Consider the following 15631-nt stretch of genomic DNA (forward strand, 5'->3'; position numbering starts at 1 on the left):
TCGTCACCCCTCCTCGATCTAAACTACTGTCACGTCTTCATGCCGTAAACATATTTACTGTGAGTTTCCTCTGTGGTCACGAGTGCGACCTATCCATTTTTTCTATCCTGCTGGGCAAGGCTACATCACATTGAGTTGTGCACAGCCGTGACCTCAATCTCTACTTGGGATACCTGTGGTGATCTTTTAGGAGATGGTCATTGCCATCGACTTTTCAGCGCCTTGTCTTCCAGGAGGAGACAGTTGACCAGCCTTCTGCCCTCTCTAACCAGACCTCAAAACTGGTCCATCGCCCGGAGCAGGCTTTGCTGACATGTTCCGCTACATAGTACCCCGAGGCTTGTCCAAGTCCGAGAGACAAGTCGAGCATATGCCTCCTTCGCCAGGAGATGACGCATCATCTCCAGACTCTAACAGGGCGGGAGGCTTTGCCAATGTCTTCAAAGGCCTGACCAGCGCGCGACTGCCTAAATCTCCCTCGCCGAACCTCCAATCTCCTCCTTCCACCTCCGTCTCGTCCATGACGCATCCTCCGACAACAACATCCACACCCGGTCTGTCCCCCGACCACGCAGCAAGTTTGCACCAACTCAAGACCGGCTCCCTTCCCGAACGTATCGCTGCCGCCGACTCCCTTCGATATGCCATAGCCGAGTATCCGTTATGCCCCGTTATTCAGATTTGGTATGCTGGCAAGGATCTCATCGACGCTTCCAAGCCGGGTGCTGCCCGAACAGCGGGTTGGGAGCTGCTAACAGAATGTGTCAAGCACGGATCGGCTACCGACCTGGAGCGGAGGGAGTTCTTCCAAACGCTGACCGCCTCGCTTCACCCGGAAGACTTCCATCTTCAACTCGCCGCACTGGTCGACCTGACCAAAAACGGTCGGGATCTCTCGGGATTCGACTACGAGGTCATCCCCCTCCTAGAAGATTGGTTACAGGAGGCCTACCAAGCCGTTAAGCTGGCGAGGAAGAACGCCAGTCGAGAGGCCAAGAAGAACGGCAAATCGCGGGCATCGGCGGCCGGAGAGGAGAAGAATCTCCAACAGCTCTTCGTCTTCATTGTCCAGGTCATCAAGTTCAGTTCCAGCGCCGCAGATGAGTCTACCCTGGCCAGCCTTGTTGGTGTTCTCATCTTCATCTGTCTGAGCAGCAATGTGGAGGAGCACCTCCGTGCTTGCATCGGTGTCATCGATACTATTGTTACCTTCGCCTCGCTGCCCGATGCCTGCTTGAAGCAATGTGTTCTCCTGATGGGGTCCATTTTCTGTCTAGTCCCAGGCCTTCACAAGGCGGCCTGGCATACTCTGACCATTATACTCAAGTCACACCACGGCCCCGCCACTGTCAGGGTTCTGATCGACCTCCTCGGAAGTCTCCCGGCCAATGGCAGCAGCAAAGGCAAGGAGACTAGGGATATCCGTGGCGCGCTGGCTGTCATCGAGAAGCTCTTGACCAAGAGTCCAGAGAAAGGTTACCCGGCCGTTCCGTTTGCGCCCCTCGTCGACGGATTGGCTGCCGCTGTTCGGAGCACTCCCTCGGGCCGGGTCCACTGCGCCGCCTTGAAGCTCATCAATTCGCTTTTTGACAAGGGCAATGGCGCACTCCATCCTTTGCTCGTCGACGAAGACTGGTCCGCGATACTGGCTGTTGCGGCTGACTGTTTCCAGAAGAACCCCGTAACATGTCTCGGTTCGGTCGATGGCGATGCGGCTTCGTCAGGCGCCGATTCGGATCAACTGGATGATGCGATCAGGCGTGAGCTGCTGCGTCTCGTTGCTCGACTCGAGCATTTGATGACGAACAAGACGGGCGACTTTGTGCCGCGCCAGGTCGTCATCAACTTTCTCAAGGACGTGCATACTCTGTTGCCTGATTCTGCTGTCCGCGTGGTCCTCGCCTACTTTCAGGAGTTTAGGTGTTGCTGCCCATCCGATCCCGAATGGGATGAGAACCTTGCCTTGGTCCGCCAAAGTTTCTTCTTTAATAGGAAACGAAGCTCGGAAACCCGACTGCTCGCCCTGGAATCCATCACGGAAGCGTATGAGATGATGGAACTTGTCGGGGAGGACATGGGCGACGATTGTGTGCCGAGACTCATCAAGGACACACTCAGCGGTATCACCGAGGAAACCGACATTTGCATCTTGGAAGCACTCGTATCGCTCATGGTCGACGTCGCTGTGGCCGCCAACATGGACCTGTTCAACTACATCATTTCTACCCTGGACAAGGTTGTGGCGCACGACCGTTTTGCTTCTCTCGTGTCGCACCCCACAGCCGTTCCCGCGTCGTCGCCCAACGGGGATCGATTCTCGCTCGACCCAGAAAAGACTGTATCTGTCGTCGTGACAAAAGCCTACGTCAAGCTTTTTATGCGCTGCATGAATGCAGATGGCGCCAAGAGTGGCCGACTCTTCGACGTGCTTGTTAGCGTGGCCAGGGCACCCCACTGCAAGGCGAGTGCTCGCCTGGCGGCGATGGAACTTCTCTTCCGGCTGCGGGCCGACTGGACGGGGTGCATCTTCCTCACCCTCGACACGGAATGCGAGGCGCTCGCAAGCTGTCTTCATCGAACCGAAGCGACAATGGCTCGAAAACAAGCCGGGGATGCCAGCCAGGCCAACCGGTCGTCCAGGAACGATGCCGGGGCGCCTTCACGGTCATCGCGAGCTGTCTCGTTCAGCCACGCTGGCCCGCATGATCGAGGACAGGCTTTGCGCTCTGCCAGCGGCAGCAAGCAGCCCGGCCCGACATACAAGCCGCTTTGGCTCCTGTCCGACTCGGGCGCCCTACCGGAAGAGCCCTCCAGCATGGCTAGTACCGTGCTGGTGTCGTACTCTGAGCCGGTCGACCGCTTTCTTTCCAACTGGGACGAAGGTACGGACACAAAGAAGGCTGCTCCGCAAGTAGCGTTGAACGTGGCAGCATGGCTCGAGAGCATCATACACATTTTCGAGCACGGAGCGGATTGGGAGGTCTACAGCATGGTGCTGGTGTACCTCCCGTCGCAACTAAGTAACCACGCGTTTTTCCGAGGGGCGCTCTGGCAGGTGCAGGCTATCCGTCGCGTCCTATGCGAGCAGATTCGCCTGAATGCGTTCCAGGAGGCGCCGATTGTCACAGGGTTACGGCGCGCCGATGTGGCTATTTGCCTGTTCCACAGCCTGACCATGATCCTGAGCTACCACGAGCACTTCCAGAAAGACCAAGAGGATGAGATTGTCCGTGCCTTCGTCCACGGCATATCGACATGGGAGAGGTGCGCCAAGTACTGCATTCATGCGCTGACCATATGCTGCCACGAGCTGCCGCTGTCTACGAGCAAGTGCCTGGTTCAAATGCTCCAGAAGATGAGCCAGATCATTACGCAGCCGCACGTCGCCATGCACATTCTCGAGTTTCTGGCGGGCCTCAGTAGGTTGCATGATCTCTACGTGAATTTCCGAGAAGAGGAGTACCGCATTGTCTTTGGTATCTGCATGAGGTACCTCCAGTATGTGCGCGACAAGACGCAGTCTCAGAGAGTCGGCGACACACCGACGTCGACACCGGGCGCAACGCCACCGAACGCGGCGGATAGCGTCCACCCAAGCGCGACGGACGACCTTCCGCAGTACGTTTATGCCCTGGCACATCACGTCATCACGTTCTGGTTTCTGGCGCTGAAACTGCCGGATCGCGCCAACCATGTCGGCTGGATCGCCAAGAACCTCTTCGCCGAGCTGGAGAGCATGCCGAGGGCAGAAGAGCAGGCGCTGGTGACGATCGACTTTATGCAGCGTGTGGCCTACGCCGACGCGGGCGAATCGTGCCCCGACGCCTTCTTCACCAAGGAGAGGCTTGGCGAGATCCAGACTCGCAGGTGGCTGATGGGGAACAGCATCGTGACCATCGAGCAAGCAACGGCCGGGGGCTGGGCTCAGATCACCAAGCGTCAGCCGTCCGGGACGTCGTCCTACATCATCCGGGAGAACTTTCGACCGCCTCCGGCGCATCAAATCCAGCACACGTCCGAGGCGTTGCGCGACGTCGGCCAGAACCAGAGCGTGCTCCCGAGTCACTTGATGGTGCAGCTCATGACGACGATCCCCCAGACGTTCGAGTCACTCCGGCCCGTGCCACTGCCGGACGACGATGCGGTTCAACGGTCGCTGCGGGTGTTTGATCGTCTCGACACTGTGGATGGGCACAAAGTCGGGGTCATCTACATTGGGGAGGGCCAGACGAAGGAGACTGAGATTTTGGCCAACGTGTCGGGAAGCAGCGATTATCTCGAGTTTCTGGACGGCCTGGGAACACTGACGAGGCTCAAGGATGCCGAATTCAACACGCAAGGCCTCGACAGGTCGTCCGACATTGACGGGGAGTACACGTTTTGTTGGCGCGACAAGGTGACGGAGCTGGTGTTTCATGTCACGACGCAGATGCCGACGCGGCTGGAATCCGATCCGCAGTGCATCCACAAGAAGAGGCACATTGGAAACGACTTTGTCAACATCATCTTTAACGATTCGGGCCTGCCGTTCAAGTTTGACACGTTTCCGAGCGATTTTAATTACGTCAACATTGTGATCACGCCCGAGTCGCGAGCGTCGTTTGTGGCGAGCCGCGAAGCGCCTCCGCCGGGCCAGCAGAAGCGGATGCCTTTTTACAAGGTGCAGCTCCTGAGCAAGCCGGGGTTCCCCGTGATTTCTCCGGCGTCGGACACGAAGATGCTATCGCTCAAGGCGCTCCCCAGCTTCACGCGGCTTCTCGCGCTCAATGCGTCGGTGTTCTCCCACGTCTGGAGCAACCGAGGAGGGGCAGATAACGTGAGCTCGTGGCGCAACCGGCTCCGCGAGATTCGACGGCTACGGGAGAAGTACGGGCCCAAGATGGCGACCGGCTTGGGAGCACAGGAAGGCGGGGCGGGGCTCGGCGGCCACGGGCACCTGAACAGCGGCGTATCGCCGTCGTCGCCGGCGGCGTCGTCGTCGCTTGGGGCTCACGGCGGGATCCTGGGAGCGGCGTCGCATCACCCGCAAGTATCGACCGAGTCGTCCCGGCCGGGCAGCAGCGTGCGCGATAGCTTCGGCAGCAGTCTGCGGCGGTCGTCGGTGGCGACATTCTTTACAGGAACGAGTGAGCACGCGTCGCATCGCAACTCGGTGCTGTCGACGACGACGGCGACGACGCACGATCCCGAGGCGTCACCTATGAGCGGGCTTGATTCTTTGGTCGAGTCGGTTGATTTTTCCAGGTGGGCGTAAGGGAACAAACGGTCGAGAGGGTCTTGAGAATGAAGAGAGACGAAGGCTACGAGTGGTACAGGGTGGGGAAAAAGCAGGATACTCTAGACATTCACGACTGTGGGGTGTAAGATCAGGGACTTGCAGGGGGTTTAGGGATGATACCATGAAAAAAGTTATGATTTTGCTTTCAGTTGTGTACCTGTGTATGCCTTGACGGTTCTTTCGCCGCGAATCTGGGACAGTGGGACGAGGTCTGGGCTGTGACTATCAAGCTGAGCTGTAACGTAGATGCCCTGATCCATCTCCTGGGTCGACTAGCCAGCCTCTCGAGTATTTTGCCTCTCTACAACCTCTCTACCGTGATCTACCCGTATCATACGGAGTATAACTCGACTGATAGCCAATTTCGGCGTCACCTTTTGGGCGGAGGAAGATGGCGAAAGCATGTGGGCTAGACACCGGCGTCGACGTCTCTTCACAGGCGATGACTGCCATCAGACTTGATAGTTGTACATCATGCATGCGACATTCCCGCTTCCCTGGTTGCCTGATAGTCCTTTTTGCACCTCACCAGACTCACCCCGAACTTCGCTTCATCATGGGAGCAATTACTCTGAACATCTGGTCCGGGTGGAATTTTGGCGGCGAAGCTCTCCCCACGACTTGAGCCACGATCAAGCTGACTGTCAGTGAACAAGCCAGGCATGAGACAAGCAAGCTCTTTCGTGTTTCGAGTCCCGATAAGCTGCGCTGCGTTCCTCTCGGTCCAAGTGCATTGCGATTATAAGCAGCTGGGCCATCCTCCGGTGGAAGGGACTTTCTCTCCATCCAGAACTGGACATGTTGGATACATTGCGAACGTCATTCTTGCCAGGTTCGCTCAAGGCATGGGATCTGTTGGACACTCTTCCTGTAGTGTCTTCCCGAACTTCCATGAACACAGGTAGTCGAGAGAATCACTGCGAGGAGGCTGAGTAAGAAGGCTACCCCTGTAATCTCGGTGTTTGCCGGCCCTGTCACCCACCCGATTCGTCCGTTCATCCATTCTGTTGGGATTTAGCTTAGAAAAGCCCTCAGGGGGAGACTGTGCCAAGTTATGTTGTACCTACGGAGTACCGGTAGCATACAAACTCGTCATACTTCGTACGAATGAATACTCATGGTGTTTGGATGGTACGCGACTCGGTTGGTTGCTTATTTTGCACGGTAAGAGGTCAGTTGATCTGTATAATATTTACTTCGTACCTGTACTCGAACAAAGAATGACGAAAGCCGCAATGGTGCACAGTCAATTACCAGGAACTTATGCGCATCTAGATTTCGAGTCAGCTGATGCTGTTAGCTTATCTAACATGGTAGGTACCCTGTACCTGATCTGGGATAGCTGGGCCCCAAGTCAAGGCCGGTTTAGGCTTAATTTGTCCACTTCACACGTACCTTCCTACCAACCTTGGGTACCCGTTCCATGACAGCCCCTCCTGTCTGCTAATGAAATTCTCTGTATTACCTATTGCCCTCGCGCCGCGTACGAAGTACTACCCAAGGTGTAACCGTGTATCATCAGTATCAGTGCTGCTACTCTCGTACTTCGTACCTGCCTTCCATTCCTACCTACACATTACCTTCGTCCCTTCCCTTCCTATAAACCAGGCTACTACCAGGTTCCTTCCTTAAACCCCAGCCGCGGTCTTTCTCTTTTACTTAAACAACCCTTTCAGCCTTCTCTATCCCTCCGTTCTTTCTTACAACCTTGCTTTATTTTCCCACTTCTTCCTCCCGTGGATTCCACTACGGATATTAACTTCTATTCCTCTAGCAAACTCGTTCTTATAACACTTTAACTAGCGATAATTGCGTGCGCGCGTTATCCTTCCGACTGCCTAAACACAGTTCTAGTTGCTATCCCTACCTCCACTTCGTCCTTTCCCTGCAACACAAGCAAGGAACGCCCGATCGACTTCCGAACTCTTTGCTATAGGGGTAAACTTGACCCGTGCAAAGACATATCGAGGCAATCTATGCATGGGCGCGCATTGGATATGAGGAATATGGCGGACGGGATCGATGGCACCACAGGAGGTGGCAGTGGCGGCAGCGTCACTAATGGCGCAGCCTATGTGAATGGAAACCATCAGCTGGCCCATCGACTAAAGGCGAAGCGTAAGGCATCGAGCCCAATGGCTCCGGCCTTTATGGTTTCTGCCCCAGGCAAAGTTATTGTCTTTGGGGAGCATGCAGTTGTCCATGGAAAGGTGCGCAACTCCTCCCCCCTTCCCCCTTCCCCTCCCTCCCCTCTACTCTCTGCCCCTCCTGACCTTTTTATTTTCTTTCCGCTTCGTCCCCCGCCATCTGTCATTCTCATGCGTCTGACCCAAACTGACATGTTAATAGCCGGCCATTGCTGCTGTCATATCCATGCGCTCGTACCTACACGTCACGACCCTCTCCAAGTCTAGGAGAACCATATCCCTCCGCTTCCCCGACATCGGCCTCGAACATACGTGGAACATCGACGACCTGCCCTGGGAGGTGTTTCACAGCTCGGCCAAGAAGAAGTATTACTACAGCCTCGTGACCGAACTCGATGACGAACTCGTCGCTGCGCTCCAGCCACATCTCGCCGACATCTCGCCCTCCAAACCCGAAGAGGCGCGCAAGGTGCACCATAATGCCGCTCTCGGCTTCCTTTATCTATTCCTATCGCTGGGGAACGAAGCGTTCCCGGGATGCCTGTATACGCTACGATCTACCATTCCTATTGGGGCTGGGCTCGGAAGCAGTGCGTCCATCGCGGTGTGCATAGCCGCCGCCCTTCTCCTGCAGCTGCGAACCCTCTCGGGACCACACCCGGACCAGCCCACCGACGAGGCGCTCCTGCAGATCGAACGAATCAACCGCTGGGCCTTTGTGTACGAAATGTGCATCCACGGCAACCCGTCCGGGGTGGACAACACCGTCTCGACCCAGGGCAAAGCCGTCATGTTTCAGCGCACAGGCTGCGGCAAGCCGCCCGAGGTGCGGCCGTTGTGGGAGTTCCCGGAGCTTCCGCTGCTCCTCATCGATACCATGCAGGCCAAGTCGACGGCCCACGAAGTGGCCAAGGTGGCCCAGTTGCGAGAAGCACACCCCAATCCGGTGGCCAGTATCCTCGACGCCATCGACCAGGTCACGGTATCGGCGAACACGCTCCTGCATGACGGCGAATTTGACGCCAAGAACGACGAGAGCCTGCGCCAGATCGGACAGCTCATGACCATGAACCACGGCCTGCTGGCGTCGCTGGGGGTGTCGCACCCGCGGCTGGAGCGCGTCCGCGAGCTGGTGGACCACCAGGGCATTGGCTGGACCAAGCTCACGGGGGCCGGGGGCGGTGGGTGCTCCATCACGCTTCTCAGACCGGACGCGAACCCGGCCAAGCTGGCTCGCCTGTACGGGCAACTGGAGGAGGAAGGCTACCGCACGTTCAAGACGACCCTGGGCGGCGATGGCGTCGGCGTGCTGTGGCCGGCCGTGCTCAAGAACGGCATGGACGAGGACCATACGGGCGGCATGGAGATTGACCTGGAAAAGTTTCTCAACGCCGACGGCAACGAGGGCGTGGAGAGGCTAGTGGGGGTACACGGCAGCACGGGCGAAAGGGAGGGCTGGAAGTTTTGGAGGGTTGAAAGCCAGTGATGGCATTCAGGATCTAATGAAGCCGTCTCAACGGACGTCAGGGGTGCTTTTGACAATGGCGTCCCAACCAACGCATCGTCCCCGTCTCGACATTGTTGGGGTTTTCCTTTCTTCCCCCTTTCCTCTTTTTTTTTTTTTTTTTTTAATGTTCTTATCTTGTGCCGCTCTTCTTATTTTCTCGTTCTTTTTCTTTGGCACCACGACCGGAAGAGGGAAAATCAAGAGAAACAGGAAGGGACAAAAGGGGATCAGGCGAATTATCTGACATTGGTGCCGTGGGCAACAAAGACAACGGCCATCTTGGCAGGCTGGGCCACTGTATCATACATATTTATTCGCCTCGGACACTAGCTGGTCATATTATTTAGTGTTTATTAGATGTGCTTTGTTGCGCGAGCATTCCGTAGCATCATCCCCAATTGCTACTTACACCAGTCTATCCATCTCCTTGCACTCATATCGTACTGCCTCGCCAACCAACATGCTACCAAACCGTAGCATTACACAGTGCAACCCCGCCATGGAAGGGATGCATTGAGAAAGACTACAATACTCTCTCTGCAAGGAGAAAGGAAAAGGTCGAATAATGGGTTATTTGGCCCCTGGTGCATGGAGACCAACTACTCCGTATCATTGTTCTCTTCCCTTATTACATTGTACTCCAGGTACCCAAACCTCGGTGTCCGCTTCAATGGCCCCCGCGGTGGAGGTGGGGCACGCGCTACCCAAAGGTACGTACTCTTTTTCTTTGTATGGCTTTCGCGGGGTCCTCACCAACGAAGCATCAAAGCTCCCCGCCGTCACATCTTTTCAGCTCTTCTCGCATCTCCATCCATCCCTCTCCTCGGCCGGTCTAGCCCCGCAGACATGCCCCCAAAGGCCAAAGCAAGCTCCAAAGCCAAGGAAGCTGCGAGTAAGAGTAAGGAGAGAGCCCCATTATTCCCGTCGATGATAATACCCCAACTCCCTTCGCTCTCTTTCACTTCCTCTAACCCTTCCATTCACCACCCCCGGAAGACCGTCCTATCCCGTCTCTCCTTCACTGCTGACCTTTTCCTCCCTCTGGCACAGCCAAAGAGCCCGAGTTCTCGCCTCCCAAGACAGTCAACGAACGAACCACGCAACGTTACTACCAGACCAATCCCTGCGAGAAACGCCGCGAGGAAGTCGGCTTGCACGGCCTCACCCCGACCGAACGCCAGACCTGGGCCAACGCCTTCTTCATACCGCTCATCGCCTCCAAACAAGTCGTCCTCTCCAACAAGGCCGACCGCGAATTCTGGAAGCAGGTCAGCAAGGAGTCCCTCCCCGTCCGCCGCCTCTCGCGCACCCAGAAGAACCGCGCCTGGGGCCACGACCGTCACGGACGCGACCTCGGCGACCTCTCCCCGGAAGAGTTCGACCGACGCGCCCTCCAGCAGGCCCGTCTGGCTGCCCTCGAGGCACTGCACAACCGCTTCCTGCAGCGCCGTGGCCTCGCCCGCCTCGGATTGACCCGGCCCGGTTCCGATTCTGTCCACGAGGACGTCACACCAGAAGAAATCGAGGACGATAGACAAAGGAGACAAGAGATGGCCAAGTTGAAGAACGAACTGTACGGGGAGAAGATGGGGCCGTATGCCCAAGACCCGGAGTGGGACGACGTGGTGCCTATCCCTGCCGAGGAGCCTGAGGGTGCACTGGCTGCCATTGCCTACCCGGACCATTATGCTGAAGGTCAGTCAGTTCCGTCCTGACCTCCCGTCTGCCCATTCACCTTGCTCACCAAAAAACCCGCAGCCATCAGCTACCTCCGCGCCGTCATGGCCGCCGAGGAATACTCCCCCCGCACGCTCCGCCTCACGGAACACGTCATCTCCATGAATGCGGCCCACTACACCGTCTGGCTGTACCGGTTCAAGATTATCCAGGCGCTCGACATTCCCATCCCGGACGAGATTGAGTGGCTGAACCAAGTGTCGCTCGAAAACCTCAAAAACTACCAAATCTGGCACCACCGCCAGCTGCTCCTGGACCACTACCGCGCCAAGATTTCCGGCGACGCCGACGCGGTGAGCAAGCTCGCGCGGTCCGAGTCGGAGTTCCTGCGCGTCATCCTCGCCGAGGACACCAAGAACTACCACGTGTGGAGCTACCGGCAGTCGCTGGTGCGCAAGCTGGGCCTGTGGACGCCGCAGGAGCTCGGGGCGACGCAGTCCTTCATCGAAGACGACGTGCGCAACAACTCGGCCTGGAGCCACCGCTTCTTCCTCGTCTTCTCCGACCCGGCCGCCTCGACCCCGGGCGCCCACGCCACCGAGCACGACCCGGCCGTCCCCGCCGACACGGTCGACCGCGAGATCCGCTACGCCCAGGACAAGGCCGCCGTGGCGCCCCAGAACCAGGCCGCGTGGAACTACCTGCGCGGCGTGCTCGCCAAGGGGGCCAGGCCGCTCGCGACGGCCGAGGCCTTTGCGGCGCAGTTTGTCGCGGGCGTCGGGGAGGGGGAGGAGCAGGAGCGGGTGCGGAGTAGCCACGCGCTGAATTTCCTGGCGGACGTGTGGGTGGAGAAGGGGGAGAAGGAGAAGGCGGCGCTGTACCTCTCCCGCTTGGCGGAGAAGTGGGATCCGATACGGGCTGGGTATTGGAACTACAGGAAGCAGCAGATAGGTGCGTGAATAACGGGCGCAAGTTGACAATGAGAATCCGAGTCTGGCAGATAGATACATAGCATTTCATCACAGGGCCGCAAGGGAGACGAGAGGCAAGCAATATGGCACCGAATCTTTTATTTCCTGGTGCTTGTCAACTCTCTATCTTTCTCTTTGCTGTTTTTTTCTTCCCTGTTCTGTTCCCATCTCATTGGCCTTGCAAAGTGACAGTGCTATCCTAATTTCGGTGCGAACCGCCCATAATATTGCACCGACTGAACCCAACGCCTCGCCAGACTTGCCGAAAGAATCAGAAAAAACCTAAACTCCATCAAGCCAGAATCAGTCCAGCGTGCTTTCCTTTTTTGTGCCTGGTTTCCTCACACCCTAGCCCTATTTTAGCTGTCCTCCGCCTGTTCTATAGCCCCTCGTCTTTCTTCACCTCGCCTCGACTAACCCCGCTCCGCCACCCCTCAGAGCGCGCGAAAGTTCTGGCTCATGATAAGCCACCTCCGCGCTCCCTTGGGCGGGTTCCGCACAAACATGTCCCAGTTGGGCACAAGGACAAACACCTCGTTGAACGTCTTGGCGGGCGCGTCACGGCCGCGGCCGTAGTAGATGCGGCCCGTGACCTGGGTGAGCACGCTGCACTTGGCGCCCGTCTTGTCCGGGGTCGACAGGACGTGGGGCGGGGCGGCGAGGTTGTAGTCCGGGTTGACGACGTGGGCGTCGAACGACTCGATCTCGAAGCGCACCTGCGGTTTGGAGGCCTGCCTGCTGCTCGTGGGCGGGGGTTTCTTTGCTGTTGCGCCGTCTTGGTCGTCTTTGTGGTAGTATTGTTCTAGCAGCGCGCCGTACTCCGTGGGTGAGGTGAGGGGGCGCCCGTTGATGGAGATGTCGGGTGGGTGGGCATTGTAGGCGGTGGAGGCGGAGACGTAGAAGGGCGGGAGGACGGTGGAGGGTTTGGTGCGCCGGTTCAGGGCGTCGTAGTAGGCGTCTACGAAGATCTGGGCCGCTGTTAAGGATTGGCTGTTAGTGGGACATGGACGAGAAGAGCGACTGTTGCGGGATGACTTGGGTTGAGTCCATACTGTCGGCTGCTTGTTTTATTTGAACTTCGCGCGTAGGGAGAGCCATGGTGATGTGTTTGGTTTGAAAGAGGTCCGAGATGTTTCCTTCCGACTTGTAGTGGTGGGGCAATTTGTAAGTGCCTTCAAACCTTTGCGGACTGAAAACGTTCGAGCTATAGTGGGTCCGGAATTTTTCCGATAGGTACATCGGTACTTTGTCACGTGTAGCTGTGGTCTAGCAAGGTCACATGATATTACATAATCCAAACGCCATCCAGGCAAAGACGCGCTAGTACTTCCGAGATAGGCCTGGCCGGCTTGCTACCACACGAGTTTCACCAAGTGCTTTTTGAGCTTTTTTGAGCTTTTGAACTTTCGAGCTTTGAGCTTTTGACGTGACGGTACGCAGCCTGGAGCTCTCCATAGTAATCATCATGACCATCACGGACCAGCGCACTCTTTTACACACCTGACATAATTCTATACCGTACACAACTGTGCTTCGATCAATCCAGCAAACTCCGTACTCTTGTCGCCGCACCCATCGTCCCGGATCAAACGTCCGCTCGTTAGGTGCTCCATACCCTCGACATGATCCATGGGCCCGCCGATCGCTCGCTGAGGGCTCTCAGATCCTCCACAGCCCGCTACTGGCCCCGTAGCCGTCCCATCTCGCACACTCGTCCGCGTTGGATCTGTCCATCTTGCAGCCATGGCCAATCCAAGCGGTGGTCCACCACGAGCAGCTCCGGCTCCTCGAGCCCTCCCGCGAAGCCCTTCTACGTGACTACGCCCATTTTCTACGTCAACGCATGTACGATACTCCCTTCCCCTTGCCGTTCTCTCGTTGGTCGTCCTGTCGGTCGACGGCTGACACGATATCACCTGGGTCGTTCCAGCACCGCATGTTGGCCACATGTATAGCATGATACTCGCCGATGCCATTAAGCGCTGGCACACCCTTCGTGGACGCAAGGCCCTCCTCTGCACCGGTACCGACGAACACGGCATGAAGGTCCAGAGGGCAGCAGCCCAGCAGGGCATCCCTTCCAAGGAGTTTTGCGACTCCAACACCCAAAAGTTCCGCGAACTCGCGTCCCTCTGCGGCATGGACAACGACTTTTTCGTGCGCACCACCGACCAGGACCACATAGATGCCGTGCAGCACTTCTGGTTCATGCTCAAGGAGAAGGGTCACATCTACGAGTCGAAGCATTCCGGGTGGTATTGCGTGAGCGACGAGTGCTTCTATTCCGAGAAGGAGATTGAAAAGACGACGGTGCCGCAGACGGGCAAGACCATCATGGCGTCCATCGCGAGTGGCAACGAGGTCGAGTGGATCGAAGAGAAGAACTATCACTTCCGGATGACGGCGCTGCGGGACCAGCTCCTGCGTTTCTACGAGGAAAACCCGGACTGGATCGTGCCGCGGGCGAGGATGAACGAGGTGGTCCATTGGGTCAAGCATAACCTCGAGGACCTGTCTATTTCGAGACCGGTCAATCGGCTCGACTGGGGCATCCGCGTGCCGGACGACCCGTCGCAGACCATCTACGTATGGGTCGACGCGCTCATCAACTACCTCACCAAGGCCGGCTTCCCCGCCTGGGCGCCGGGCCAGGAGCAGCGCGGCGGGTGGCCCGCCGACGTGCACGTCATCGGGAAGGACATTCTTCGCTTCCACGGCGTGTACTGGCCGGCGCTGCTCATGGCCGTGGGCATCCAGCCGCCCAAGCAGCTCCTGAGCCACGCGCACTGGACGCTGGGCAAGCGGAAGATGTCCAAGTCGCTCGGCAACGTCGTCAACCCGTTCTTCGCCGTGGAGCGGTGGGGCGTCGACACGATGCGGTACTTTATGCTGCGGGACGGCGGCATCGAAAACGACGCCGACTACGAAAACTCGCTCGTCTTCGCCCGCTACGAGAAGGACCTCCGGTCCATGCTCGGCAACACGCTGAGCCGCGTCACCCGGAGCTCGCGCTGGGACGTCGCCGAGGCGGTGGCCTGGGCGCGCGCCCACGAGCACAAGACGGGTTCCCGCTACCGCGAGAAGGGGTGGGCGAAGCTGGCGGAGCAGATCGATGCGGCGCCACGGGCCATGGCGGAGGCGATGGAGGGTTGCGGGGGCGGACCGAACCCCGGCGTCGCGATCCGGGCGGCCATGGACCTGCTGGCCGAGGCGAACCGGTACTTTGCCAGCCGGGAACCGTGGGATGCCACCAAGGTGCCCGATGCCGAGTCCCGGAACAAGATTGTTTTCCACACGGCCGAGGCGGTGCGGGTGGCGGGCATCCTCATGCAGCCGTTCATGCCGGGCAAGATGGCGCAGCTGCTGGACATTCTCGGCGTGCAGCCCGACCGGCGGACTTTTGAACACGCCGTGTTCCGGGGGGACCTCGACTACGGGGCGCGCAAGGAGGGGAAGTTGCCCAAGGGGAAGTGGGCGGCTTTGTTCCCTCCGGTCGTGCCCGAGGAAGTGGATTCGTAGGTGCCAGCGATGGATGCCATGCCTCCCATTTCGTGTATTCTGTACGACTGTACCAATAGTAGAATCGAAGCCATGTATTCGTGTATATCACTACACTGTACATTATATCAAAATAAGCCACTTTACTTGATGGAATAGACACGGGCTTTCCTAGGTTCATGGTAACCCACATCTGCTCTCGCTCCAGGCACGAGTCTCCGTTGGCCTTTCGGGCCACTTTTTCCTTACTTGACAAGTATGCTTTTGTCTTTGGCATTGCATATGGCCTCACAAGAATTCAACCACGCTGTCTCGGTGAGGATTTGCCCTGGAGTTGTTGGGTGTCGGTTTGGTGGAGGCAACAGAGATTTGCTTCTTGAGAATTCAAAAGAATGTAATGGGTCATTTCAGGTGGTATCTTAATCATGAGCGAGTTGACGACATATTTTCCCTTCTTTCCTCTTTTTTTATTCTTTTTTGTTCAGTAAATAAAAGGGGGAAAAGGGGGAAAGTGTGTCGAAGATGGGGACATTTTGGCATTTTGGGGTCTCTT

At 57.4% G+C, this 15631-nt stretch overlaps 5 protein-coding genes across 5 annotated transcripts; 4 read left to right on the forward strand and 1 right to left on the reverse strand.

The window, feature by feature from the left end:
- Window positions 1–364: 364 nt before the first annotated feature.
- Window positions 365–5779, forward strand: ACRALDRAFT_2116863 (uncharacterized protein). Its single transcript, XM_071023756.1, has one exon. The coding sequence runs from the start codon at window positions 371–373 to the stop codon at window positions 5252–5254; it is 4884 nt and encodes a 1627-aa protein (XP_070879491.1). The 5' UTR covers window positions 365–370; the 3' UTR covers window positions 5255–5779.
- A 1634-nt stretch (window positions 5780–7413) lies between these two features.
- On the forward strand, window positions 7414–8911 carry ACRALDRAFT_1025648 (uncharacterized protein; the record flags this gene model as incomplete). Its single annotated transcript, XM_071014761.1, has 2 exons — window positions 7414–7488; window positions 7628–8911. The coding sequence occupies 2 exons, from the start codon at window positions 7414–7416 to the stop codon at window positions 8909–8911; spliced, it is 1359 nt and encodes a 452-aa protein (XP_070879492.1).
- An 867-nt stretch (window positions 8912–9778) lies between these two features.
- Window positions 9779–11568, forward strand: ACRALDRAFT_2039104 (uncharacterized protein; the record flags this gene model as incomplete). The annotated part of the gene is made up of 3 exons (XM_071020928.1): window positions 9779–9830; window positions 9983–10627; window positions 10691–11568. The coding sequence occupies 3 exons, from the start codon at window positions 9779–9781 to the stop codon at window positions 11566–11568; spliced, it is 1575 nt and encodes a 524-aa protein (XP_070879493.1).
- A 446-nt stretch (window positions 11569–12014) lies between these two features.
- ACRALDRAFT_1066991 (uncharacterized protein) lies at window positions 12015–12678 on the reverse strand (the record flags this gene model as incomplete). The annotated part of the gene is made up of 2 exons (XM_071017403.1): window positions 12015–12556; window positions 12633–12678. The coding sequence occupies 2 exons, from the start codon at window positions 12676–12678 to the stop codon at window positions 12015–12017; spliced, it is 588 nt and encodes a 195-aa protein (XP_070879494.1).
- Window positions 12679–12987: 309 nt separating this feature from the next.
- Window positions 12988–15269, forward strand: ACRALDRAFT_1038558 (uncharacterized protein). The gene is made up of 2 exons (XM_071015103.1): window positions 12988–13425; window positions 13511–15269. The coding sequence occupies exons 1-2, from the start codon at window positions 13203–13205 to the stop codon at window positions 15097–15099; spliced, it is 1812 nt and encodes a 603-aa protein (XP_070879495.1). The 5' UTR covers window positions 12988–13202; the 3' UTR covers window positions 15100–15269.
- The last annotated feature ends 362 nt before the right edge of the window (window positions 15270–15631 follow it).

This window comes from Sodiomyces alcalophilus, assembly GCF_042370955.1.
Source record: "Sodiomyces alcalophilus JCM 7366 unplaced genomic scaffold ACRALscaffold_1, whole genome shotgun sequence".
NCBI lineage: Eukaryota > Fungi > Ascomycota > Sordariomycetes > Glomerellales > Plectosphaerellaceae > Sodiomyces > Sodiomyces alcalophilus.

Bases quoted from the DNA above. Each gene is read 5' to 3' on its own strand.
- ACRALDRAFT_1038558 (XM_071015103.1), top strand. From the start codon at position 13,203: ATGATCCATGGGCCCGCCGATCGCTCGCTGAGGGCTCTCAGATCCTCC. The intron at 13,426-13,510 runs GTACGATACTCC...GGGTCGTTCCAG, and splicing joins CATTTTCTACGTCAACGCAT to CACCGCATGTTGGCCACATG.
- ACRALDRAFT_2116863 (XM_071023756.1), top strand. From the start codon at position 371: ATGCCTCCTTCGCCAGGAGATGACGCATCATCTCCAGACTCTAACAGG.